Genomic DNA, 27,434 nt, shown 5'->3' with positions numbered 1-27,434 from the left:
ATACAACGACAGCGGGGTTTCTGATACCTACCTAGTAGACCTCGATTATGACTATCCTGCAACCCTGTCGGATGCCATGCCATGCCATGTTTGGTAGCACGAACTCAAAAGATCACAGGAGCATAGATAGGTAAGGCCATACGGCTGGTCATCTGTCAAACTGATGTTGATGATGATGATGGTGATGATAGTCATGACGATGATAAAAGTTTGAATCCTTGAGTAGGAACATCTCGACTATCATGTTGTCATTACCTATTTAGTGTTTTGCTAACTCTCCATAAGGCTATGTGTGTATGTTTATATTTCCGTACAAATTATTGAAAACAAGAAGCATCTGGACCTCTCAATCAATTGAATCATAAACTTGATTTCTTTTGGGTCATGTCCATTATTACCCCTTTTAGCTACACCGTCTAATCTGAGAATCCCTAGCCATCCACTAGCTCTGACTTTTTTCTTTTCAATTTTCCTCATTGGTCAATGTGATCTGGTACTCCACAATTACTGTTCAGCCTTACAAGTTCTTTCTCAGGTAACCTCTAAAAGCAATCATGGATGATTTTTGGGACTGTACTACCACACTTTCTTCCATATAGATATAGCCAGCAATCTCACATATTAGGAGATTATCCACTTAGGTTGTTTATTGGAAGAAAGCATCGGAGAGGTATTTTATTGTTAGAATGTGTAAAGTGATGAATAATTACACGAGGGACCACACCAACCATCTGTAAAGTAGAGTTGATCGAACAACAGCTGTTGTTGGTTGTAGTGTTTAGCTAATGCAGAATCAAGGGTCTCAATGCATCAATACTTCAGATCCTTGATTGAGGAGGCACATTTAAGACAATTTAACAAATGTTTATTACTACTCTTTCTGAATCCTATGACGAGAGTCATTCTGCTAGGTATTCATGCTAATAATACTCACTAAGCGAAGGAGAGAATGATCTAAAGGGATCAGAACCCTTTTCGTAGCATTTCATTGTATTGTGCGGAGTACGAAGGTACTTCTTCCGCAATCGCCACAGCTCCAGCTCAAGTCAATTGGTTACTAGTACGAGCTTGTCAACACTGAGAAAGTTATACTGCAGATAAATGCCTGAGCATCTGCAGCCTTTTGAAGGGTCTGTCTATTTTTCTGCAAATCTACTGCAAAAGACGGAAATGCTGTAGCCAATATGACAACTAACTCCATGTTTGAGATTATCCACATTTTCATTATCCTCCATCCTAGCGTTCCACACAAATTCACAAATACCCTTACCCGGCTAAGCCACCAATTCTGACCTGAAAATTTCATTGTACGCAGCATTTCGCCTCGAGATATCCGAATCACATGCTTCGATCTTAGGGATTAAATTGACATTTTAGTATCAACCTTGGAATCGTCAGCGATTGACTTCAGCACTTGTTTCGAGTTATTTCCAATCCAGCATGTAAATCCGAAGATCTTCAACACAGCCACTGGCACTAGCAGTTGGAAAAAATACTCGAGGCACCTTGGGCACTTATGTAATGCGGAGACGAAAAGAAAACATGGCAGAATACGCTCAGCTTGGAATATGATGTTTTCCATCTCGTGCGGAGATACCATCACGGCGTAATAAGTACCTGTTGAGTTTACGCCATAAGCCCTGCTTAATGCCATGTTATGTCTCACGGATAGGGGAAGCAAATAGGGATTTGTTATTCTATATTACATACCCCACAACAACTGCTACTACTCCCAGACTCACAAGGCTCGTGTTGATCTTCGAAACAGAGGTGCAGCATTATTTACTTGTCATCTTTCTCAATCTCACCCATGATCTTTCCAAGTCATGTTATGGTTGCAATTTACCCTTCTCAAACCTGTACGCTGAAGAGTAGGATGATTTTCTATTGGATCAGATGTTATGTTGTGTTGCGTCTACCTCATGCTCAAAACAATTGAAGCACTTCGTTGATCAATTTGTTGATCAATTTTCATTGTCCGGTGAGACTGAGGTCGTCTGGTACTCTCTCTATACCCCGACGCTCGTCAGGTACATTGTGTATGATAAACTTGAGGATTGCCTTGGAAACTTCAGTGGCGCTTAGACACTCGCAATTTAGCTGTCAGTCCTAGCTCTACGTCCTATCAGTGTGTATGTATCCACAAGCATTCTAGGGACAGACAGGATACTTCATGTTCACGGTCATATCGGATACAAGAACACCAATTCTCGAATAAGGTTCATTACCCCGCCTCTCAACTCAAATGCATGTGAAACGGTCTGGCTGCATCATCTGCAATTGTCTATCCAATACATAAGAATCTCACATCACCCTTCTATGTAAGTCAGAGATTTAACACTGGTAAGCTCTCTCGACTCTTGTGGTCTGTTGATTACATGAAAGACCAGGTATGATCACAATAAGGCAATATCAAGGCAATCAACCAGTCCCAAGATCCCAGTATATGCGGTACGACCATGTTATTGACCCAGCACCTACTTGCGTTACATTAAGATTTCTTCAATGAGCCATGGGCACCATATCCATTCAGTCTATTGACGCCCCACCTCCGACGATTTTGTGCGCCTCAATCTGGTAACGCAATACAACGTCAGAATCTTCATTCCTATCTCACGCGTGCGAATCATTCATTGCATCCATGTCAACAACTCTCGATGCTTTAACTCGATGTTTTTTATTGGAAGAAAATCCATAATAGACAGGGAATTGGTGGAACGAAACACACGAATGCAAAGATACGGACTCGGAAAGCAAAGCTTGCTTGCTTGCATATTTTAAGGTAGTGTACGAGGGAGGGCATGCATAGGAACAGTCAAACAACGAACACATAATCAGAGCAGGGTAAGATAAGGAAGGTATACCGGCACGGGGTGGATGTCGAACATGGTCCCCATCAGCCTTTCAAGGCGAAATGAGTTCGGGCGTTGTACTCTTCCTTTGTTCCTTTTCTGTTTTCTTTGGGTTTTGATGTACACACATGTTTGATTGATCCGAGCTCCCCTCTTCACGTCAACCTCGAGTAATCTTGTCGACATTTCTAAGTCTTTCGCGGGCATTACATGGCATACAATACACTACTTCGTGTACTTTAGATACGTACCATTCTTTATTAGGACCGTAGGATTCAATACCATGTAGATATCCATATCCAGCACATGCAAAAGAGTCGAGCTTCATGTAGTTCACGTAAAATATACGAAAGGGGGAAAAGAGGTGTGTAGTCATATTATTGAATTGGTTGTCTATTCTGTAAGTGATATTTTAGACTGTATCATACAATCTAATTGATCTGCTTAATTTGGATTATATCTATCTACTTTCTTGTTTCAGTGATATATGAGGAACGGAGTAATGTCTCTCCTTACCCTCACTAAAACGTCATAAATAACAGCCAGCCCTTTGTCTCCCCACTCTACTCCCTTTCATACCAACCATGCACGAACTCAAGGGTCTAGGATCCAATTCCATGCTACTCCGTACAACTTGCTCGAGCGTACAGTAGTGCTGTGGATGGGCGAGAAACCATAATATCGGTCCCGACCCTCTGGCCCTCTTTTGAAAGCTTTTCACTGGTGCGTGGGTGCGAGTTGGTAGTTTGAATCCATCCTTATAAGGCCATTTCCGTGTCTGTGAATAATCGGAGATGGGAAATTAGATTGTGATAGTGCGCGGATTGTTGATGGAACGCTTCTGAGGGAGAAATAATGGGTGATTTCATTGTTGATAGATAGATAGATAGATAGATAATAATCTGTAGGACCGAGTGGTGATGACTTTCGACTTCCCTGTTCCAGCTAATCCGGCATAATAATGTCTATAAACCTACATGGTATTTATGCAAGAGGCAAAAGGCAAAAACCCCAAACCACCCCCATTTTCAATGTCAATTCGGCATTCTACTTTCTAACGAATACCGCATCCAACGCAGCCCTGTGAAAAGTTCAACAGATAACTACCTAGTACGCTTTGATAGTGATCTAAGCTAGATTGATCAGGGCTGAGTATCTCAGACCGGACTAGTGAGCTCCACTAGCCGAGGTATTCAGGTATTTCCTTTGGTGCAATGGGGTTTGTTCCATGGGAGACTTTGAAGTTTTGTAGGGGAAGAGAAGGTGGGATTTATGAGAGAAGGTGGGATTTACGAGAGAACGTGAGGTTGAGAATTCCAGTACCATCGCTTGTTATTTCCAATTTCTTGTTTTCGACTCAAGGATTCCGCATAGTACGACCACGATCCAAACAAACAATTCAGAATCAATTCGGAATCAATAATCGATAATCCAAAAGGAAATAAGGTTGGATACGGTAAGCTCGTTGGTGGCACAGCACCACATCCCTTGGAATCTCTGAACCTTACCCGTCGACGTGGATTGGAATCCTACGATGGTAGCTTAGGTCACGAGTGAGTAATCATTATTCATACATTTTTACTGTCTTGTAATCCGATTGTACGTTGAAGAGGGGCAGTAAGAGCTACATCGTGATCCTGTACGGATTTCAATGAGGTGAAGATGAAGGGGTAACTCGGCAGAGCCGATGATAATGAATGGGGAAGTACGAGGTGGTCGCGCGCGGGCAACCTGTCATCTGTGATTAGAATAGTCGTTCCTAGGTTTCCCCGCCTTGAGCCTGTTTGTCCGGCCAACTTATTAGTTGTGGAAGAATAGTAACATGCATACAATCAAGTAATAATTACTGGATTCACTTAACAACCAAAAACATCATTCTGACTGCATACTGACGCGAACATCCATCAATCCCACTCTCATGCCGTCTATTCGTTCAATCTCATTGCTATCACCAAGAAATTCAACGCCGATTTCATATAATCACCGGGATGCTTTCCTAATACAGTCAATCCATTGTCGGGTACTTCCTAGCCCTACAAGGCTTATTCTAAATAGCCCCGAGATTCAGAAACGTGAATGAAATGAAGAACCCTTGGCAATCAGCGACAGTGATTAGGGATACGTGATCACATCACATCACAGCTATACATCTGGATTGAGGATAATTACCGAGGCTCGAGCGGGACGAGTAACAAGCTTGATTGAAGTCATTGCCATGTTCCAAGCTTTGCTAACATCTAGTGAGTAGAGGCTCTGCGTGGCCGCGTCGCGTTGCCAAGATGCTTACTTTCACTAATGATCGATTACCAGGAAGTTTCTAAAAGTCGGCGACCTGAACCAGTTATTTGGAAGCGGAGGCTATGTCACGATGTTGTGATGAATCATGAAGATGGGATTTGAACTTGAATGGTGTGCACTAGATCAGCGTTGCAAGGAGGTGTGTGGAAGTGGGAAACGGCAGGCGGGAGAAGTGAAATGTTGATCACAGATAGACGGGAATCTAGATCTGCTAATTCTGGGTTTAGGTAAGAGGGAGGTGGATAAGCTCAAAGTTCACGCAGAGTGTCTCGAGAGTCTCAGCCACCATCTCATTTTGCGGGGACGAATCTCGTTATTTTCCCTCAAAGCTTCATTTAAATCCAACCTGTTATTGATCCCAAGATACGACTGGAGCTGACTGTTTTCTGATTAATCTTGTTTGGCATACGAATCTTTACACACCGGTATTGAGGCGAAAACTTGCATAGTACCAATCACGTTCGTAAATTGAGTATTGAGAGGGGTACGAGTAGATCTCATTTTAGAAGAACCAATATAATAAGCATCCAGGAAACTAGATCTTGCCCCCAAACCAACGTTTCCAGCAGGACAAGGCTACAGTATATACAGAAACCTGTATGTCCAGCTTTCCCATAAACGCCCCCGATTTACATCTGCCTAGTTATCTACCCTTACACTCGCGAGCCAATTCGTTTACTTGCAAAATAGCATTGCCCCGTGAGCATGCATCAATCTAAGCGGTGAATCGAGCACAGGTGGATGGATGTCTTTAGCAGATCTAGAACAAAGGGCTGAAAAACATTCGGTAGATGGGTGTGAATTGCAACCCATGTTCTGATCAGCCGCTGATGACATTGGCGTTGGGGCTAGATTACGTGCTAAGGTGGCCATCATACAGTATCGTAAGATACATAATTGTCGTATTAGGATATCTAATATATTGTATGTTCTGGTATCGTCTTTCATTGATTGACCTGCATGCAAGAGATGAACATGCCTAAATCTCGAATACGGACAGTATATATTTTTCAATTTTCAGCTAAATGCCAAGCCATCCAGATCTTTCCATTCAGTCAATTTGTATAGGTAGAAATGTTACACAAAATCCATGCTCATGTAACAAATTTTCCGTTTCTTTTTATCCCTTGGCCAACCTTATGAACGCCCGCCTCTAGCGCCTCAAAGCACAGTACCAGGCTCGAGTGAAGTACGGCCCCATAGGGCGAAAAAGAAGGCTGAATCTCTGGCACACACGCGGGATGTCGAAGCGAAACACGAGGTGTCGTATCACAACACTTTTCCGCTTTTGGGACAAACATCGCCAATCGTCCGTTTATCGGTACGGGGATGATCTGGAGTCTGGATTGACACGATTTTTTTTTCATGATTTGATTGCGTATGCACATGCTGGTGGTTTTCCTGGCTACATGTGATTTTATGTTGGAATGGCTCGACTAGTCAGCCTTAGTTATTTCGAGTAGATACAATATGTGTTGCATATGGATGATATCGGGTAGGGCTTTCGGTAGGCGGACGAACGGGGGTCGATGCCATGTTTATGCTACGTGAGTTAGATCATCCTCGAGTCGGGTGTTCTGAACCAGACATCATTTACTTACTCATGATAATGTCTTATGTTGAGATCTCTGCGTGTTTGGTGATCAACAAAATCTAAGACATTTCCAACCTTCGGAGATACTACAACCTGCTGGCTACTGGTACAATAAATCGCGCAACGTTTCATTGTGTTATTGATCATCTAACGAGACATATTGTTGTTCATTTCGGCCAACATTCTCATTCCTTCGATTTTCACAAGAGAACTATCACCGATATCAGTGGCACCGATATGAATTACAAAGTTTGATGAGTCTAATCATCGTTTATCATGACAGCCTTGTAGTTTTCGGAGATATAAACCTAATAACACCCGAAATCCATCCCCAGTTTCCCCCTGAAAAACTCAATCTGATCTCGTCCACCTTATGCTGTTGACATCTCCACGGTGGTCAAAATCCCTAAAAGTAAGCATTTCTTGGCCCGGACTCGGCCCGATGAGAAGATTCTCGTGCTTGTGCTTTTTAGCCCCGAAGGAGTATTCCGAAAGTCTCATCGCATGGATATCAGTGCAGATTCATCTACAAAATGCAATTTCGTTAATCGTCTCCTGACTATCTTCACGTAAAAGACTAGATGGTAACACTGCCACTACATGTATGCGCACAAATGATACTGAATGTTGCGCACCGGATGTTTCGTCTGCCGCTCTGTAATCAAACTGCCGAAACACAGAACAAGACAAGATCTCGTGAAGGAAAATACTTCTCCGCGCAGAAATTTTAACTTTGTGTTGACTAAATGGAGTTTCTCAAGGTTTTAAGGCTGATTTTAAAGTTTGGCCTAAGGCAAATTAAATTCTACGAGTGAAGGATCAATAGTTCCTAGCGCCGATATTTAACCGGTAAGGCGGGGTGAAAGAGCAAAAGAACAATTTGGAATTTTCTAAATGTAGACACAAGCTTGAAGAAAGAGACCCTTGAGGGTGGACTACATACCAATAATATTTCATCACCTGATTTGAATTGAGTACGCTCCCCTTTTTTGCAAGTACACTGCTGGCCATAAGCGAGGATTTGAGATTGTTTGACTTGCTATCTCGAGGTTACACAAGGTTTGCTCGATCAAGGTGGCGACGTCAACATCAACGTCAATTGAAGACTCGCCAAATTCGGAAGGCAGGCAGTTACAGGAACAGATACAGAAAGTAAGGAATTTGAGACAGAATCTTAAGATGAATACAGAGCCTTCGAGGTTATCAGGGGAGGATGAGTTGTATGTTGGAGGGTATGTACATTTACTTTCGAGCGTTTGCCCCGCGCACGTGATACTGTTTTGATTTTTTGACCTTTTCGCTCAAATGTTGCGGAGGATCTCTGGCTATCGTCTACTGTTCTTTGAATGATATAAGAGATAGATAGTTCTAACACAAGACAGGATCGTTTCGTTGACTGAAAACTCTCTCCAAAAGAATAACATCACACATATTGTCAGTGTTCTGAAGTACGATTTCAAGAACTTCAATATCGATTGGAACAAGTACAAACACCTCCAAATCGAAGTGGATGATGTAGAGGATGAGAATTTGCTGGCTGAATTTGAGACGACGGGAGCTTGGATTGAGGAGGCTTTGAAGGGCAATGGGAGGCTTGAGGGTGATGAGGGCGAGAAGAAGAAGGGTGCTGTGCTCGTTCATTGGTAAGCTAGGATGCTTTATTTTGTTTGTCCTGAAAGACGAAAGTCATCACTATCATTGTAGTAGACATGGGAGCATGTTATTGGATTTTAAAAGGAGAAGTCAAGTGGTCTTTCTCTACTCATGACTCCTTCCTATCTTTGAACAATTTATATCAAACACTGACACCTAATAGCGCAATGGGTCGCTCCCGTTCTGTAACCATTTTAATCGCCTACCTCCTCCGTCAATATTCCTCACTGACTCCCCATACTGCGCTTGCCCAAATACAACAAACACGTCCTTTCGCTGAGCCTAATGATGGATTCATGGCGCAACTCCAACTATATCACGAAATGGGCTGTCCAAGAAACATAGATGATCAGCCTAAGTATCAAAGATGGTTGTATCAAAGAGAGGTTGAGTTGGCTGTGGCCACCGGAGGACGACCTGATTGGGTAAGATTTGAGGATGAAGAAGAGCAGGATAAACAGAAGGCAGACGGCAAGGAAAAGGAAATCAGATGTAGAATGTGTCGGTAAGTTCTTCCGTTTGTTTTGTCTTCACTTATTTTCATTTTTCTGCCACATATCATAATTATCAATCAGCAGCGAAGGAATGTAATCATCAAGCTAAAAATTACCCAGCCGCAACCTCGTCACAACCCCTTACCTGATACCTCACACGCCCTCCCCAAAATCCACGTCTTCTCCCACCTCTCTCGTTAATCCCAGACAACACCTATTTCCTCCCTTGCTTCCACTCCTCATCATAGCACCTGTACCCACCACTTCTTGCACCCTCTCTCCTGGATGCGTCCAGAGCTCGAACTCGGAAACTTATCTGGAAGACTCGAATGTCCAAACCAAAAATGCAAAGCCCAAGTTGGAAAGTATGCTTGGCAGGGGATGCGATGTAGCTGTGGAGTATGGGTTTGCCCGGCTTTCAGTTTGTTAAAGGGAAGATGTGATGAGGTCACGATCGGAAAGAGGGTGGAAGGAGGGAGCGGGGGTATTAGGATGCCTCCTGGGATGAGAGGAAGCGGAACTACGTTGGAGAGGGAGAAGGGTAGTTTGTAGACTGGGGATGGGGATTGGTCTGGGAATGATTGATGCTGCCGCGCAGGCGAGGTGACAACCCTTGTATGCATTTATGTACATATGTATCAATGAACATAACCGCGGCACGTTACCGTCTGGTACTAGACAGGAATTATAAGATGCGATATGATAGGAAGTTGAGAAGATTAGATTACAGGGCCATGGGTCTGGCTTATTCCACCCTATCATTTTGGTTGTATTTCACACTATTCACGAGACACATACAATACACTGCTACCACCTACATCAATGCCTGCATATGCATATAGCATATACCTAGTTCTAAATATCTTCACCCTGCACATGTGGCATTCGGAATTGAAAAAGAAAAACTAGTAGAAAAAAACAAGTAGAAAAAGTCTATGTAATTACAAGGAATCGGAAAGTTCGGATTTCGAAATTTTCAGTGTCAAAAATGTCAAAGTAGTATTTGCGGAACGACCGAGAGGTGATGGATTCGATTGCCTGGCCCTGCTTGTGTAATGCTGGGTTGTGTTTGCGCGGATAGCAGTCGCATGGAGCGGATGATGAAGGAATGGATTTCTGGTATGGGTATGGGCATGGATGTGGGTGCAGATGCAGGTGGGTATAGAATCGCTGTGTAAGCGGGAAGATGGTTCAGAACAAATGGGTCTAGATGCTTCATCAGGTAGATCGTGAATTTGTATAGGGGGTCAATGGATTCTTTGTAAAGTGTGTTATATGAATTAGGAAACTTGTTATGCTCTATATATTTCTGTCTAGATGTACAAAACGGATAAAGGCGTCGGGAGGGTGACCTCATCCATTCCTGGTTTAGATGGAGCTTATTTGAAAGATTGAAAAAGCATTTAGTATGTCATGTTATATCATTATACATAATGTGGTATGACCTCCTTCCCGAACTAATAGACCCCTTCGTATGAACCAACTCGTCCAGGATTAGCCTCATTCTCACCACTTTCCCGCTCTTCAGTAAGCCGCACGCTCTGTTCATTCATCCCAGCACTTCACTTATCGTTAAAAACAGCGAAAGGAGATCCTAAACACACCGTAACGGTGTAGGATTATTGGCTCCACTCTTCACGTATACATAACGTTTTAACTTCAACCAAGTTGTCGGGTCCGTTTTTACTTACATTCCATGTGAATCAGGCAGCTATGCAGTGGTGAAGGAAGGTAGGATGAATTGATGTTAAGGATGACTCAGCTTGAGCGAGGCAGGATGGGACCAGATGTGTCAGGCTCCGTGAGCGGAGTGGAGTGTGATATAATAAACGGATGCAAAGGCGTACCTCAGGTAGAGAAGGAAGAAAGGAATCGAGCATGATATTTGAGGTGTAATAGAATGCTCATATGCATGTAAGTCAGCCGTGAAAATGTGATAGATTTACGGATGGCTTTCTGTTCGCAGTGGGCTTTCCGAAATGAACGTTTCACCGAGTAAATACATAAATAAAATGTACGTACAATGACCAGCAGAGCAAAGTCGTGCGGTCTTAACTCTGCAAGACATTGCTGCGTCTATCCAATGATGCCATCGTTGATGGGAAAGATGACCGGGGTAGCATTGCATCGTTAGATATGCGGGGTAAAGGATGCTGGCGGACGCTCATTCAGCCGTCTGACTACAGGACATGATCGATGAGCATGAGGATAGGATAAGCATTCAATTGGATCTGGGTGACATTCTAAAAGCCTTATGACTAGTAAAATCACGAGGCTGATCGGTTTAGCAATGCAATGATGTAATTGAGACTAGATGAGCTTCTGGATAAGAGAAGCGAAGTGACAACCAAGTGAGTAGCTGGAGAGTATCGCAAAGTGTGTACCAGGGTGAGTGGCTTCTCCCAAGGATTTTGAAGGCTGAAAATAAGCACTAACAATAAATTTTCAAGCGAGAATAGTGGATATGGGAAACAAATATTGCAGGGAAGCGAAAGAAGCTTAGAATGGCTTGAGATAAGCAGGGTTAGCTTTTTAACATGTAAGCACGTATGTACCTTCACGGCGTTTTGTACGAGGTAGGTAATTGCGGGATGGTACTGTTCTTTCACTCGATTGCCTGGCAAGGAAGATACCGCGCGGTCTAGCCTGATGACTGCCGTGAGAAGTAGCCTGATGAAGCTTTATATACAGGATAGTAAGTACAATGAGGACTGCCCCGATGAATGCCAACCCATCCATACTCAACTCCAACTTAGATGCATTGACCACCTTCCCAACGGGTCGATCATATGCAGTCAGCAGAAGGACCTCATGAACATACGATGCTGCAACTCTCATTAGTAGTAAATTATATGACGTGTACGGAGCGGGCCTTACCATTTCAAGTGACTCCATCAAACTCGCATGTTACATTCCCCGGCCAGTATATCAAGAATGAGTAAAGTTTGCGCGAGGGTGGGTGTCTAACTAATAAGACGCTTCCTTAACTCGCGAGTGTAAGAACGAATGTTCTTGGCAAGTACGGTCCGAATCTCCTGTTTTTGAGTGCCTTTGCAAAATCACCATCACAAGAAACACTGATAAATCTACGATAGCTCTGGTGGAATCTCTCCCATTTAAATAGGAGCTTTGATCATTTGAGATGATTATCCCAGCTCAAGGTAAGCCTTTAGGGACTTGAGGAAACAAATTCGGATTTTGGAGACGTTCACGATTTCGTTTTGCAACTTCCGCCTGCTTCTTTTTATCCAGTCTCTGTTGATAGAACGTCTTTTTTAGAGAAAAGACTCTAGGTTCTTCATCTGCTGTTGGACTTGGTGCTGGTGATACAGGAGTGTTCGGCTTCTCCTAAAGATACAAGTGAAATATTAGTAGGCATAAAATTGAGAATGATCAAGCGTTATGCATACCTTCTCTTCAATCTTCTTCTCATCTTTTTTCCCTTCATCCTTTTTATTTTCACTATCCTTCTCCTTCTCGTCTTTCTTCGAAGTTTCTTTCTCCTTCCTTCTCTTCTGCTTCTCTTCGAACTCCTGTTTCACACGTGCAATCTCGTCGTCCATTTCTTTCTTCTTCCTAGCAGCAATAGCAGCCTCATCTACAATGGGCGTGGCAAACCCTTTATCCTTCAAATGGGATGGGCATACATAAAAGAAGTCCTAATAAGAATCGTTAAGCGACCACTTCAAAATAGAGGATGTCAATATCCACCTTGTTTTCTGGAGTTATCAGAACACTTGCACTAGGTTTATAGCAAATCTCACAAGGCTTGGAAGCGGTGTCGGCCACCTTACGATGAGTCCAAATGTTGGGAAAGGAAGCCATATTTAAAATCAGTTTATCAATTAATGCCCTTGTGAACTTGTGCTTCTTCAACACTCTTCAAAATTCAACTCTTCGGGTACTGGGAGAAGTACTTGGTAGATACGTGGTAGAATTAAAGAGGTGGAGAGTTGAGATTCGGATGTGATGTGAAACAGCAATTGATGAGTTGTCGTTTACCGTAGTTCTAATATTCAAGAAAGGATCTATCACAAGGCGGGCGCTAGCAAGGATTAACGTAGCACCGACCTCCGATGCAATCAGGAACCACCCCTCAATAAATTTTTAGCTATCACAATACTATTATCAATAGTTTCTTAGCACTCCCGTCCATATTTGGTTTTATGTCAAGCAACCAAAACTGAAAGCGACGATAAGCTGTTGTATTACATTTACTTATACTTTTTTGATCAATTCACTCAGTTTCATTCCATTATGGCTTCAGAACAAGTTAGAGCTCCAGGTAGCAAACCTGGAGAGAATATGTTGTGGGGTGGTCGATTTACTGGTTTGTTTGACTCATATTTCTTTGATTGAGCTCAATTTCTTACTGACACTTCAATAGGTGGTCTTGATCCTCTCATGGTTTCTTATAACGAATCAATCTACTACGATCGTGCATTCCACACTCAAGATATTCGGGGTAGTATTGCTTGGGCTCGTGCAAACCACAAGAATGGCATCTTGACTGAAGCTGAATTCGCAGCAATTGAGTCCGGGTTGAAGCAGGTCGAGGAAGAATGGGTCGCTGGCACATTCAAGATCATTCCTGGTGTGGACGAGGATATTCATACTGCAAATGAGAGAAGACTGGGCGAAATTATTGGCAAAGAGATTGGAGGGAAATTACACACTGGAAGAAGTCGAAATGAGCAAGTTGCAACAGATATGCGATTGTGGCTTAGGGATGAGCTCAAAAAGATTGAGAGCTTCTTAGTCGATTACTTGAAGGTTGTGGCTGCCAGGTCAGAGAACGAGATTGAGCATATCATGCCAGGATATACTCACTTGCAACGTGCTCAACCCATCAGATGGAGTCACTGGATGTTGTCATACGGTTTGGCTTTTGCAACTGATCTCCAAAGATTGCGAGAAGTTATCAAGCGAGTCAATCGATCGCCATTAGGATGTGGTGCTTTGGCTGGTAACCCTTTCAATATCGACCGTGAGGCAATGGCCGAGGAGCTTGGTTTCGAAGGTCTTTTGTGGAATTCTATGTCCGCTGTTGGCGATCGTGATTTTGTCGTTGAGACGATGCAATGGGGTGCCACTCTTATGTCACATTTATCAAGATGGGCTGAGGATCTTATCATCTATGGTACCGGTGAATTTAGCTTCGTTCGTCTGGCTGATGCCTACTCCACAGGAGTACGTCCTACCTTCCAAGACCTACATAGACTCTTAAACTAACATCGATAGTCATCTCTGATGCCACAAAAGAAAAACAGTGACAGTTTGGAATTATTGAGGGGTAAATCTGGCAGAGCGTTCGGTCAAATGGCAGGTTTGATGATGACAATCAAGGTACTTCTCCACTGTCGTTTGGCAATATGACAATATTCTGATCGATCATGTTAGGGTCTTCCAAGTACTTACAACAAGGATCTCCAAGAGAGTGTAGAGCCAATGTTGGATCACATCAAGACAGTTGGAGACAGTATCCAGATCGCGACCGGTGTTCTCAGCACGTTGACTATCAATCCAGAGAAGATGAAGGCCTCGCTAGACCCATTCATGCTCGTAAGTCAATTCAAAGATACAACTTGGGGAAATGCTCTCGAGCCTAGTGTATGTTGGGTGTGCTCTCGCTAACCAAGGGGATCATTCTTAGGCCACCGACTTAGCAGATTATTTAGTACGGGCAGGCGTACCATTCCGAGAGACTGTTAGTAGCTCCTCATTCTTCTGGGTTATGATCGAACAAGTGCTAATATTGAAAATAGCACCATATCTCTGGACAAGTCGTCGCATATTCTGAGAAGACTAAGATTCCAATGGATCAATTGACATATGATCAATTGAAAAGCATTGATAGCCGTTTCAAGGAGGATGTTTCCGAATGCTTTGACTATGAGAAGAGTGTAGAAGCACGCCAAGCGGCTGGCGGAACCAGCAAGTCAAGCGTTGAGGAGCAAATCAAGGTTCTGAAAAGCATTCTTGGTTAAAGGTAAAAGGTCGAAATGTTGAAATGTTATGAATCGAGCTGTTCAGAATATTTTGCGCTATACAATCATCTAGTGCATTGTTAGTGTCAATGCTAGATCTGCGGGTTGCAATTCTTTTGTAATAGAAACTCCATACAGATAAAAGTTAACGAGAATAATTGATACCATGAATGCATAGAAGTCACGAAACGTAATGTTCGACCGTTGTTGTATCTAGTGTTGTTGTCATTGCCATTGCTGTTACTGTTGTGGTTCCTCTCTGTTATTGTCTTTTCTCAAATCATGCTGGCCGTGTATTGTCTGTATTATGAGAGCTTTCAAGACGAATAAAGACTGCAGCTTTTCTCCTATGTGTCCCTCAAGGGAAAAAGGAGGCCATAAACTGCTCTCAGCCCTCTTCACAATGCTCCGAGGTTTCTGAGGTGGAAACCTATGCTCTATGTGATAGAATATTCTTTGACTAATAGTAAATTTTTTACATAACAGAAGACTCAATCAATTGTCTATTGAAGCAATCAAGTTTCTAGGAAATATGAGACAAAAGAAGTTACGACGCACCCTTAACAATGCAGAAAGAAGACAGAACTTGGCCTAAACTCTACAATCTGATACAGTCTATCAATACTGACATGTATTCATCTGTTGCATTTATCCCATTTCACAAAACACTGAAGTTCGCTCTCCTCGATCTATAAGCTCTATGGTTCTGATAACACTCAGCATGAAATATCTGTCATTATCTATTAAGTTCTCTGAGCTGATCACGAGCATAAAAGTTATTCTCATTCTCTTCAACTTCCCATCATTCTTACTCCATTCTTCATAATCCACTCTCTTTCGATTCTCTCCTCACATCACTTGACTTTCTGAATATATAAATCTCCATTCGATTTTTTAGAACTATTCAGAAATTTGAAAATCCTGAATATACAGAAAGAATCTTGAGAGCGCTTCAAATATTTGAAGGAAAGAAAGCTCGGTTAATGTCCTCAAGCCTAGAGTCAGGGCTGATGATGGGAGGGGTTAACAAGAGGGGCGAGGGAAAGTGCGGAGAGGTTCAAAGAGATTTTGTTTGGGAGATTCAATAATTGTACTTTGAGGTTACTTTTCTGTTGGCAACAATGGTAAATCTCACAAATTCACTCCCCTTATACATTTCTTCAATAGCTGAAATCTTGCCAACTGCTTTAGAATTTCTACATCAAGAATTCATCAGCAACTCTTCTTAAGATCTACCTTTCGTTGGTTCGGATCAAAGCCCCAAAAAACATTTTATGAAGAATTGGTTCGTCCAATACCAAGACAACCTTATAGCTTCACAACTTCTAATGTAATGTAACATCGTTCTGCTCACTTTGTACTCTGATTTTAGAAATCCGAGAAGATAGACTTAGCAAAATCTGACATCGAGTACTGAATGTGCAACAGTGAATTAAACACAGCCATTTCAATCAAAGGACCAGTTAGCGACCCGAAGAAACCCCATCTATTTTTGTTTGAGAGTGTTCACGGGTTCATCTTTTGCAAATTACTAGGGGGTTTCTTTAAAATTTAGCAAATCCTCACCCTCTCTTCGAACTTGTTTGAAAACACAATTCACAAATCTTTTAACAATTCTACAATTCGTTTAACTTACCTGAGTTCTCATTGCCTTTCTTCTCTGGTCCATGTCTAGAGAGATGATCTTTAAATTCAACGCTTAGTATTGCATTTGATTGTTACTTACTGCATAATTCTGGCTTGTGGTAATCTGAAAAACTTCCCGTCAAAGATAATAATTCGCCTCCACAGACGACTAAAATTCAACTTACAGTCAACTATCGATCGCGCCGCTTGTTGCTACCCAATCGATATTTGCCGGTTTCACCATGGATACTTCTAATGAGAAAAAAGTTATTTCAGCATATGAGAGAAAAATTGCAGAAATATTGAAGAGAAAGGTGCAGGAATGTTTCGAAATGCAAACTGGTACGACCTTGTCCGTCAAGGAGGCGCACTGGCTGGATTAAGCCTGTCGAAGATGTCCTCCTCGTCCAAAAAACTTGGCTAAGGATACTGAAGTCTTCCAAACTATATCAGAGAAGGCTTCTGAAGCTGCAAATTATGGTCAGTGTCTTTTCTTGACTGCACGCGAAGTCGAAGCCTACAAATACACATCTCTTCGTGATGCGTTCTACGACAAACCACACTCGAAACTACCCGTAGACGACATCCTCCTATGGTTCTATATCTTTAAGAGAACATATATAGACGGCACCCATTGCTTGGATTATCAACGGGATCCATTCAAGAATTACACCGAGAATGTAGGCATCAATTTGTTAGCAGAATTTGCAATTGCTTCAAAACCCTGCTTTGTTGTTCCAGGAGGAAGGGAAGAGCTTGCAAAAGAGTGGTATCTATGTTCAGTTTCAAGTATTGAAAAGCTCGAGGATGCGAAGCTTTGGCAAGTTAACGTCACGTTGAGCAGCAGGGAAGCACATGTTCTTACCGCTCAAGGTATATCATTACCGGTTTCCAAAGAGTGCGAGGCAAGATTACCAAGAAATGCAACCAGAAAACAACGCATGGAGATGGCTGCGTTCGAACCTGAAAATGCTCTCCCTCAATACCTGCACCATCTCCTGGGCCTAGCCGTAAAGAATAACGCCGATATCACATTTACAAGCGACGAGGCTGCAACACTCCTCATAATTTCGAAAGACAACCCAGTCCCAAAATCAGACCCGTCAATCAAAACTCCTGCAAAAGCTGTCGAATATCACGAAGGAAATAATGAAATAATTCCACCAGAATGGGTGAAAAGGGCTATTGAAGCACAAGTAATGGCGGGACAGGAGGAGCCAAAGAGATTCAAGAACGGGTATCCTCTAACGACAAAGACCCCGGAACAGAGGAGACAGTGGCGTGAGGAGGAGAAAGAGAGATTGATATCATTAGGTCATACTGAGTTGGCTGCGGTCAGAAAGGATCCGAAGGAGAAGGTGTTAAAAAGCAAAGTTACCATCAAGGACATCAGAGCTGTCATCGAATCGAACGCTGAAGAGTCAGAAGAAGAACATGATAAGTCAGAAGAAGAAGCTGAAGATAGAGCTAAGGACGACTTGATACTCTCATTAGGCAAGAGACTCGCCGCCAAAGAACGACATATAGCTGAAAAGGAGACCGAGATCAAGCATGTTTGTGTTGCTTATGACAATCGAGAGCAAGCACTCAAAACTGAGAACAGCAAGCTAGAATCTGCATTAGTAGCGACGAAAGAGAAACTCGACAAGGCACTGAAAGAACCAGACAAGGTCCGAAGCGAATGGTCGACCAAGATACAGCGTCTGCACGAAAAGATATCTAAGCTAGAGCAGGAACTTAAGGCCGAACAAGATGCACAAAATATTACCAAGCTCGATAGTGCAGAAACAACCAACAAGCTTTCTCGACACAAAGCAGCACATGAACGCTTTGTTGAAAAGGCTACTGAGCTCAAGAAACAACGGGACGAAGCACGACAAGAACGAGACATACTACGTGCTTCTCGCGTCAGCCAGGCTCAAATCGACGATACAAAGGTTAGCGAGATCGCTCGCGCTGTTGAGGAAGCTACCAAGCCTCTTAAGGCTGTCATCATTGCTTCGGAAGCCAAGATTGCCACCCTGGAAACAACAATTTCGAAACTCAAAGACGACGCAGTGACGAGAAAGAACCAAGAAGGCATGGCCGCACTTCCAGTAATTAAAGCGCTTGTCGATCTCCAAAAAAGATATGCACGATTGAACGAAGCTATAAAGAAGGAACGCAGTGGTCGCGCACATGACGCAGTGTCTCAGAAAAGCTCGGAAATTGACCTTCAACAACAATTACAGGAACAACAACTTGTGTCTGCGGATCTGCGGTCTCAGATTATGGGACAATCGAATGTGGAGAAGGCTCTGCTGGAGCAACTTGCTGTGTTGCAAGAGAGGAATACGCGGCTGGAGGAGGAGAATTCTCAGTTTAGAACTGTGCAAAGTATGATGCAGGGGATTGGTAGATCCTAGACTGGGCGTTTTGTAATTGTGGTCTTGGTTTATTGGTTTCACAGGGCTTGGGCAATCGGCATGCAAGTCTTACTCATAGTTGGTAGCTATCGCGTACTATTCTTGCTTCTGAGGGGTGTTCGGGATCTGTGGTTTAGGATTTGTATTCACAGTGCGCGTTAGATACCCATTAATCTTTTCATAGGAGAATTACACACATGTAGCTAGTAAGTAAAATTGCAAAAATGGATGTGCACAGATTTGATTATTTTAATTGTGCTGGATATTCACGAACGGAATGGTGAAGACTGATATACAATGATATATTTCTAGAATTGTGGCATTACCGTATTGTAGTTTTGCCGCCAGTCAATCATCAAATCTATGTCAATCTTCGTAAGAAGTTGACATAATTTTTCAATTGGTTCCGCCGATTTCCATTTGGAGTTTGTGAGTTTAGTATCGGAGTACTCCAAGGTTAGGATTGCGTCATGTAGACCTCGCTTGCAAAGGGGGCTTCGATCTAGCTTCTTGCCTGACGACTATTACTACTAGTCTTCTCTCAAACTTCCTCACAAAAAATACATGTTGATAGACATAAAGGCGTATTTGTAATAGCGCTTCAAATGTACTTACTAGCTGCAAGAATATCATCTACAAATGCACCCGCTAACTTTCATGTTCGCCCTGTCTTCGTGATTCCACGAATCCCATTCATATTAACTAATTGTCTCTAATTCAAGCGCTCAAATGCTTCTCAGTCTTCTCGGGTCCTCCACCAACACCAGTCAAAATTACTCTACTAACACCATCCTTGAGAACCTTCTGTGCTCTCTCATCAATATGTTCTGCACTCTTACTCTCGACATCCTTTCCATTCCATCCGTCCACACCTCCAAGGACACTCTTCAACGCACCAGCTACTAATCCAAGGTTCTCTTCCTCGAAGTAAATAACAGCGTTTGGGCCAGCATCAAAAGTATATGCCGCAACCGTCTTTCCAGCGGCATTATTGATATCCTCGACAGCTCTGATTGCTGCTCTACTAACATCATTCAGATAGAAAATGGGTGGGAAAGTATCCAAACATGTTGCATGGAAACTATTACTATCCATCATAGTAACCTTTGCGAATCCCTCGAAATCTTTCTCTTGAATTGCCCGTTCCATTTCCTTCATGTGTTCTGGAACTACATTCTCTGCTCTCTGTTTGAAAAGTTTCGATGTCGCAACTGTAATTTGCATACCAGAGGTACTGGAAACTCCCTTCTTCTCGGCAGAAACAACGAGAATAAGAGCCCGCATGTTAGGCCAGTGAGATGCTGGTGCTACCTCCACAGCAACGGAATCAGATCCATCCTCCTTTTGGCCCATCTCCCAAGCTACATAACCTCCAAACAAAGAACGACAAGCAGAACCACTTCCCTGTCTTGCGATTCTCGAAAGTTCGGTAGGATTAGATTGCAATTCATACAAGTTGGCGATAGCTCTAACGAGAGCGGCGAAACCTGCAGCGGATGAAGCGAGACCTGCAGCTGTGGGGAAATTGTTCTCCGAGATGATTCTCAAGGGGTAAGAGGAGAGTTTTGGGAGCGAGGAATCGGAATCTTCGAGTGCGGAACGAAGAGAGCGAAGCTCGCGGAAACAGGCTTGAGTGCGGGCGTTGGAGATATCTTGGGGAGAGCCATTGAGGAGAAGAGAATCTTCGGTAAAGGTGGGGGAGCAGGAAGCGGTGGTATGAGTGCGGAGATCATTTTGAGAGAGGGTTACAGAGATGGAGGAGTTGGTTGGGAGGTTGAGTTTTGCATCGCGTTTTCCCCAGTATCTGGTTGGTGAGAGAATATGTTAGTGCGGGTTTCTTAGTGTGGACAATGCAAGAAGTACAATGGAGGAGAGAGGGGTAGCTTTACTTACTTGACTACTGCGATATTAACTGGAGCCGTAGTACTGGCTTGATAAACCTTTGTGTCTGACATTCTGAAGGTATTTTGAATCAAATGTGAAGAGTTAGAATTTGCTTTTGATTTCCTCGGAAGAATACACAAGAAGTATTTATTTTCAATATTTCAATAGTTTCCTTCTTAGGAGATTAAAAGAAGTCTCCTATTGACAACAACCGCCAGTCCCTTCACCTAATCGCAAAATGTCAAAGGCGGTCAACAATAACCAATCGGGGAAAGTAAAATCCGCTAGTAAGGTACCAGGATTAACCAATCAACAGGGCAAATTCAAGCTGGGGTTAAGATCAGCGGATAAGGCAAAATAATTATTTTAATGCTTCGACCAATTCAATTTATTTGTATTAACAATCACCCCTCACTTGAGCAAAGTATATCTTCATAATCTACACAACCACCAAATATGTCTAAAGACGAGTCAACTCAAGGCATAGAAGCCTGCCCAGTCGATCATGCAACACGTTCAGCATGGCTTAAAAACAATTCCACCAAACCACCTTTCCCAGGCGCAACCCCTCCATCAAAACCAGGTCCAAGTTGTGATTCTTCAACCGTTGATCAAACTCCTCCTCCTACACATACACCTTCAAGTTTTTTCTCCAGACTATTCTTCTGGGACAATTCATCACCTACACCCTCTCAACCACCATCAACTCCCAAATCCGCAACTTCTCCACCCCGTCTAGGACTCGACCGTGAAATTTCCACGATTCCTCGCGCATCTCCTACTCCAAATGATACCCCCTCGTCCTCCTCTCCTTCAACCTCCCATCCCGCGAACTCCGAATCTGAGTCTGGCGTTTCTGCATCTGGAAACTGGATTTATCCTAGTGAAAAAATGTTTTTCGAAGCCATGAAGCGCAAAGGCCATCAATCAGACGCTGCAGATATGAAAACTATTGTGCCGATTCATAATGCTGTGAATGAAAGGGCATGGAAAGAAATTAGAGAGTGGGAGGCGGGATGGGGCAGCGAAAAGTACGTTCTTCTTTGAGAAGTTTTGTGGTAAGATGTAGACTAATGAATTCAATAGATGTGGTGGGCCTCGTCTTCATTCTTTCCTTGGACTTTCGCAAACCCTTTCCCCTAAAGCTCGATTCAATACACTTCTCGGATATACCGCTCCCTTCGATCGACATGATTGGGTTGTTGATCGATGCGGCAAGAGAGTTGATTATATCATAGACTTTTACGCAGGCAAAGCTTCACCCGACGGAAGTGGAAAACTGAATTTCTTTTTAGATGTTCGACCAAAGTTGAATACCTTAGAAGGATGGAAGATGAGAGCTTGGAAGGTATTTAACTAGAGCTCTAGATTGGGAAGATGAGGAAATGGGGAGGGGGGAAAGGTTGAGGGTGTGACCAAAACTCAGCATCATGCGCCAGGTCACAGCTTGTAGTAAAGCGGAGATGGACGGACATGACAACTTCCGTGAGACCTATACGACGTCTGGAAGAAGGTCCAATTCAAGTTCGATATAACTTCAGACGGGACACAAGTCAGAATGGATATTCTGCCATGGCTTTAGGACACAGGGGATATGCGCCTAACATCATCGGATGAGTGTATATCATCTGAAGCTTTTTGAATGCCTATTTCTTCCACTTGAGCCACTCTAAAGACTTCGGTATCCAAAGCTGAGACGGAGAGGAGAGGATGTACGATTAACGAATTGATAGGGATAAAATGGAAAGCTAGGCATTGGATTGTATATTTTAGGTGTCACGGTGTTTGTATACCGATGTACTCTTTGAGAGTGACTTCGAAGGACATACTCTCTGCTCCGGTTGAGCTGTACAATATATATGTATGTACAGACTAATAAATCTATATCAAATATATCAGGAACATGAAACCATGTCATTTAGAATGAGAGTTCACGGCAATCACACCCAATAGACGATTATTTTTAAGATGCTATTCGAATCTCCAACCAATTTGCACTTCTCAGTAAATTCGCATTTGGTAGCCTTCCCCTCTCTCATCTTGTCTCGACAGTCAGAGAGAGGGAGGATGCGCCTTATCTGATACCCAGTTCAGGCATGCCTTGGTAGCGAATAAACAAATCGCGAAAAGATGACCTTATTTCCTCTTGCGTGGTATAAGATCTGCGCTGTGGATTTCAAGATATCCTCACATCCTCATACACAATATAACATGATATAATATACAAACTCATCACACACATAAAAAATAGGCGGGAAAACAGATTGGGAATCAAGGGTACATTTATTGCTGTGAAGTTCGGGGATAGGAAGGATGAGATGAGATGGGTGTTGATTTATTGACCTAGGTATGTATTTACTATGTAGATATGTAGATATGTAGATATGTAGAGAAATAAGATGATTTCAAAAAGGGTAGAAATTTTGGATTTGCGAGTAGTGCTGGATTTGAATTTGGATTCGGATTTGAACTTGATGGGATAGGGTAGGATGAGATTGAGTGCTTGAGTAGTTGAGGAGACTGGATGATTGAGGATGAGGGTATTTGTTTGTAGAGGGGTTTGGTGGGATGATTTGGAGGGAGCGAGGCCAGGAAAAAGGGGGAAGATTGAGATTGAGGATGATAATGATGTGTCTAAGAGAGGCGCTACTATTATTTCTTGATGTGTAGATTTGATTTTGATAGGATGGGTTAAGTGGCATTTCCAAGCCTCAAAGCTTATATGTATAGCATGAAAGCACTTTTCATATTTGAATTCATATTTTACGTCAAAGTACCACCCGAGACTCTCATTTCATCCGTTGATTTACCGTTCCCATCTCCTACTCTCCCCTCTCTTGCCCATCAGTAACAACCAATCTCGTTCCCGCTCTAACCTCAATCGCCGCCGTATTCAAATCCCATCCTTTCTTTTCCAACTCCTCATAAAACCTCCTTTCAGCTCTCCATTTCTCCGATTGCTCTAGCGATTGCTTCATCCAATTCAAAATACTTTGATTATCTATCCGATTCTTCTCGGATTCATGAATCTTCTCCTCCCTAAACGTAATGGCGAAGATAGCATGGAACCACGCATCCAATTGAACTTTTGGGGGTGACCCTTCTTTCAAAACAACGAGGAATGTATTGCGAGGACGAGAATACCACATTATGTAACCCTGAATTTTGTAGATGGATAGTAGAGATGTAAGGATTGAATCAGTTTCTGCATAACTTCCTGCAGTTGTGGGTGTGGAAATTGACGAGAGCAGTTCTTGGAGACTCGTGCCGACTTTGCAGTAAGCGAGGATTGTGCCTTGGGTGTTACGAATCGCGCCGTCGCGTTCGAATATGCGTTCTTGGAGCGATATTTCTCTAGGAGAGGGGAGAGCAGTTTTGTTCTTCTCGTGTTTTGTATTGGAGAGGAAAGATGAAATGACGAGATTTGCTCGTTGTCTGTTGAGGGTACGCATGGTGACTGATCTGACGGCCAGATAGTTCGTACCGAGATGAATGGAAAGGAGAGAGAGCAATGCAATCCACGTAGCTACCTGAGAAGAAATCTTGGAAACGACAAATGTTCCAACGAGCATACCTAGGAGGGATATGAGAGTTTCCTGACTTGCATCTTTCTATCTCCCCGTTAGTACCATTCCATCCATTATCCATCTATCACAAGAAGCAAGAAAACCCACCGCATTCAACTCCGCCAAATTTCCCATCTTCGCGAAATGCGCGCTCAAACTCGCCTTGCTACTTCCCGCCGCAACCCCGCAAAGCGATTTACACACACTACTCGCACTGAGTAAAAACACGCGGGGGATTTTGGGAAAAGCAGGGGAGATGCAATCTAGAATCATAGCAGCGTCGTTGAAGATATCAGCCATGAGTCGATATTTTTTGCATTCGGGTTCGAGAGCACTTCCGAGTCGGTGAGCGAAGAGGATGGTAGAGATACGACCTGCGGATTCTTGGAGGATGGAGAGGAGAACGGCGTGAGTTGCTGAGGCGTTGGAGTCGCCTACGCCGAGACCTGAGGTAGGTTAGATTGGAGTATTTTTTTAGATGAAGGCTTGTGGTAACGTCGGAACAAGGGAATGTCAAGATAGGGAGTTGTGGCAACACTCTACAACAACTCATAACAACAAGTTCACAAAAAAACTCAATCCTCAGATCCCCAGAACAAAAGGACCCCTCTGTCCCCCATCTCCAAAAGAAAGAATCCTTCACCTCATTCATACCTTGAAGCACAGCCCTACTAGCCAACAATCCCGCAATCGTACTAGCAAAAGCCTGAATAGAATCCTTCTCTCATCAGCAGTTCCTCTGCCTATTCTCCCCGAACCAAGGTCTCTTACATAAAATTGATACCTATGATACAATCCATTAGTCACCTCACTACCCAAATTCCCCACACCATTTTCATCAAGAAAGCAAGGCAGGAGAGATCCCAAAAGAAAGAGAAAACCTACGCAGTATAATCCTCCGTAACACTGTCCGGATATCCCACTGGCATGAATGCCCCTACCAAGCTCATAACCCACGTCGACGGACCTTTTGGTATCTATTTCAACATTTCAATATCAATCGACTTCACGGATTCAATCATCTATCAAGAGAGACATCGTATATATACAGAAAGAAAGAAAGAAAGAAAGAAAGAAAGAAAGAAAGAAAGAAACAACACACACATCGACATCGATCCGGTCAGATTCCGTGCTAGAAGAACCAATAGTATGAGAGCGAATGTATGTAGCGATGAGTTTACCGGATTGGTTTATCTCTTTGATTTCTTCTGACCCGGACATGGTCTCTAATGGCTTAAGCGGGGGTTCTATGAGGGGGGAGGTAAAGTGCTATTCTGAATGTAAGTGTCAATTGTTTGTGGATAAGTGGGTGATGTATGAGAATGACGCGATGCAATGGGTAGGAATCATTCTTAGCGAGTGGTCGTCATTCGGACTCAGAAAAGGATATTTGTATGTGTTTCAGGAATTAAGTCGTCATTTGATTTCATGAATTTGCATCATCTAAAGGAGAACAGCCCAAGATGGAGAAAATCAACTCGGAGTTGTGGTCCAGTAGGTAGTTTAAAATCATGATTATTTATGCACGTGATCAATGTATTTTGGTTTAATGTTTGGTTTGATATTTGATATTCTCGCTTTCTTCAACTCATCTCATGACAATTCAGAGAGCCACCCTCAAAAAGAACTTCCCAGAAACCCATACTCCAGAGTAAAGATCAAGATCAGAATTATTCCAATAGGAAAGATGATACATGCTCCGACTCCCATAAAAGCAACTTTTCCATGCCACTGATCCGAACTACAGTCCTTTTGTGCATCCCAAACTTTCAAACAGTGACGTAGAGCTTATTCCACTCTATCCCGAAAGATAACTTATTGATATTCATCCATCTTATCACAGAATCTTCATGAAATCCGTCGTTTTCGTGGGTATATCCTTCCTCGATCCATCACTTTTCCGTAGCCTGCCGTAAATGTACAAATAATTTTCTTCTTCCTTTTTTTAAGTTTCAAATCTAGCAAACAACTGTAGCACCGCCAGTCTCGATGGCATCAATCTCGGCAAGATCAATTGGAGTACGTTGGAAACGTGCAGGGAGTTCACTGCGATCGAAGTATTCTCCCTTGGTTGGAGCAACGGAGCCTAGAGCTCTACCGGAGAGAGAACCAATTGTACCGTCACTTCTGGCGCTGCGACCAAGTGGACCATGTTGTTGAGCATTTTGTCTGTAGGAAGAGAAGGAAGAGGAGGAAGACTTTTGAGCCTCAGCGAATCCTGCTGGAAGTTCGTGGGTTGGGGATGCTGGATGTGGTCGTGCAGAGTGATCAACCGAAGCTATTTCAACTGTTAGAATGAATTATAGAGCAGCTTGAAAATTAGAATACGTACAAGGAATTGATCTCTTGCCCATGAACCTGATCAATGGAGTACGCTCAGCGTGAGCAGCAGCCGCAGAGGCTTGACGAAGGACCTTGGTCGCAAACATCTTGATGGTTGGGAAAGATTGAAAAAGTAATCACAAAGAGAATTTGTAAATACTGAGAAGATGTGCGACCTTAAGAAGGAAATCAGGACCGTCGTCTGCCTCTGTGTTTGACGTGCTGGAGATTGAGTTGTCAAGTTGTCAAAAGAAAAAGAGTTCGGGAAATGGAAAGCTTTAGTCTTGGGGATAGTGTACTCGTAGCGTGTGGTAAGTGGGACGAGAATTCGGGAATCGGATGGATGAGTGGATGGGGGGAAATAGATAGGCGTCCGCTAGTAACCAGATGTGGAAAGGGTGGCGGCTGATTCAAAAGAAAATATGGTAATTAGGTATGTGAAGCTGTGAATAGATTGAGTGTGTATGTGAGTATATATTATATCTCTTTTTCTCGGAACAAATTGAAGAAACAACAATGAAGTGAGAACCTTTTTCGCGAGGGGGAAACAGCAACAGCAACAGCAACAGCAACAGAAGAGTAGAAAATCCAACGGTCTTTAATAGAATACCACAGTAAAAAAAGGTCTATGTTGGTGCGGGGTTAGCCATTGATAAAGGCCACTTCCGATGGAGCATTATGTCTAATTCCTCAGACGATATCACATTATCAATCAACTGATTTTTCCTTATCGCACAACCATCCTTGCGTGCT

The 27,434-nt window shown here is 42.9% G+C and overlaps 7 protein-coding genes across 7 annotated transcripts; 4 read left to right on the top strand and 3 right to left on the bottom strand.

Moving 5' to 3' along the window:
• Nucleotides 1-7,923: 7,923 nt before the first annotated feature.
• Bfra_011167 (putative dual specificity protein) lies at nucleotides 7,924-9,443 on the top strand (the record flags this gene model as incomplete). Its single annotated transcript, XM_037341497.1, is given in 5 exon segments — nucleotides 7,924-7,964; nucleotides 8,127-8,387; nucleotides 8,561-8,902; nucleotides 9,012-9,087; nucleotides 9,099-9,443. 5 exon segments carry the CDS (start codon nucleotides 7,924-7,926, stop codon nucleotides 9,441-9,443), a joined length of 1,065 nt encoding a protein of 354 aa, XP_037188309.1.
• A 2,604-nt stretch (nucleotides 9,444-12,047) lies between these two features.
• Nucleotides 12,048-12,716, bottom strand: Bfra_011166 (putative upf0589 protein; the record flags this gene model as incomplete). Its single annotated transcript, XM_037341496.1, has 3 exons — nucleotides 12,048-12,239; nucleotides 12,302-12,550; nucleotides 12,603-12,716. 3 exons carry the CDS (start codon nucleotides 12,714-12,716, stop codon nucleotides 12,048-12,050), a joined length of 555 nt encoding a protein of 184 aa, XP_037188308.1.
• Nucleotides 12,717-13,148: 432 nt separating this feature from the next.
• Bfra_011165 (putative argininosuccinate lyase protein) lies at nucleotides 13,149-14,878 on the top strand (the record flags this gene model as incomplete). The annotated part of the gene is made up of 6 exons (XM_037341495.1): nucleotides 13,149-13,221; nucleotides 13,279-14,081; nucleotides 14,133-14,237; nucleotides 14,292-14,501; nucleotides 14,545-14,598; nucleotides 14,657-14,878. The coding sequence occupies 6 exons, from the start codon at nucleotides 13,149-13,151 to the stop codon at nucleotides 14,876-14,878; spliced, it is 1,467 nt and encodes a 488-aa protein (XP_037188307.1).
• Nucleotides 14,879-16,746: 1,868 nt separating this feature from the next.
• Bfra_011164 (uncharacterized protein) lies at nucleotides 16,747-18,909 on the top strand (the record flags this gene model as incomplete). Its single annotated transcript, XM_037341494.1, has 2 exons — nucleotides 16,747-16,846; nucleotides 16,940-18,909. The coding sequence occupies 2 exons, from the start codon at nucleotides 16,747-16,749 to the stop codon at nucleotides 18,907-18,909; spliced, it is 2,070 nt and encodes a 689-aa protein (XP_037188306.1).
• A 717-nt stretch (nucleotides 18,910-19,626) lies between these two features.
• Bfra_011163 (putative diphosphomevalonate decarboxylase protein) lies at nucleotides 19,627-20,864 on the bottom strand (the record flags this gene model as incomplete). The annotated part of the gene is made up of 2 exons (XM_037341493.1): nucleotides 19,627-20,713; nucleotides 20,803-20,864. The coding sequence occupies 2 exons, from the start codon at nucleotides 20,862-20,864 to the stop codon at nucleotides 19,627-19,629; spliced, it is 1,149 nt and encodes a 382-aa protein (XP_037188305.1).
• A 385-nt stretch (nucleotides 20,865-21,249) lies between these two features.
• On the top strand, nucleotides 21,250-22,153 carry Bfra_011162 (putative cytochrome c1 heme lyase protein; the record flags this gene model as incomplete). Its single annotated transcript, XM_037341492.1, has 2 exons — nucleotides 21,250-21,824; nucleotides 21,880-22,153. 2 exons carry the CDS (start codon nucleotides 21,250-21,252, stop codon nucleotides 22,151-22,153), a joined length of 849 nt encoding a protein of 282 aa, XP_037188304.1.
• A 1,462-nt stretch (nucleotides 22,154-23,615) lies between these two features.
• On the bottom strand, nucleotides 23,616-26,913 carry Bfra_011161 (putative duf647 domain-containing protein; the record flags this gene model as incomplete). The annotated part of the gene is made up of 8 exons (XM_037341491.1): nucleotides 26,692-26,913; nucleotides 26,327-26,637; nucleotides 25,464-25,628; nucleotides 25,245-25,336; nucleotides 25,131-25,143; nucleotides 25,014-25,077; nucleotides 24,468-24,805; nucleotides 23,616-24,404 (listed from the first exon to the last, which is right to left on the bottom strand). Exons 1-8 carry the CDS (start codon nucleotides 26,786-26,788, stop codon nucleotides 23,616-23,618), a joined length of 1,869 nt encoding a protein of 622 aa, XP_037188303.1. The 5' UTR covers nucleotides 26,789-26,913.
• Nucleotides 26,914-27,434: the final 521 nt, after the last annotated feature.

The sequence above is a fragment of the Botrytis fragariae genome, assembly GCF_013461495.1.
Source record: "Botrytis fragariae strain BVB16 chromosome Unknown tig00000225, whole genome shotgun sequence".
Lineage (NCBI taxonomy): Eukaryota > Fungi > Ascomycota > Leotiomycetes > Helotiales > Sclerotiniaceae > Botrytis > Botrytis fragariae.
Note: the sequence above shows the minus strand (reverse complement) of the source record. Positions and strands in the feature narration are given on the sequence as shown.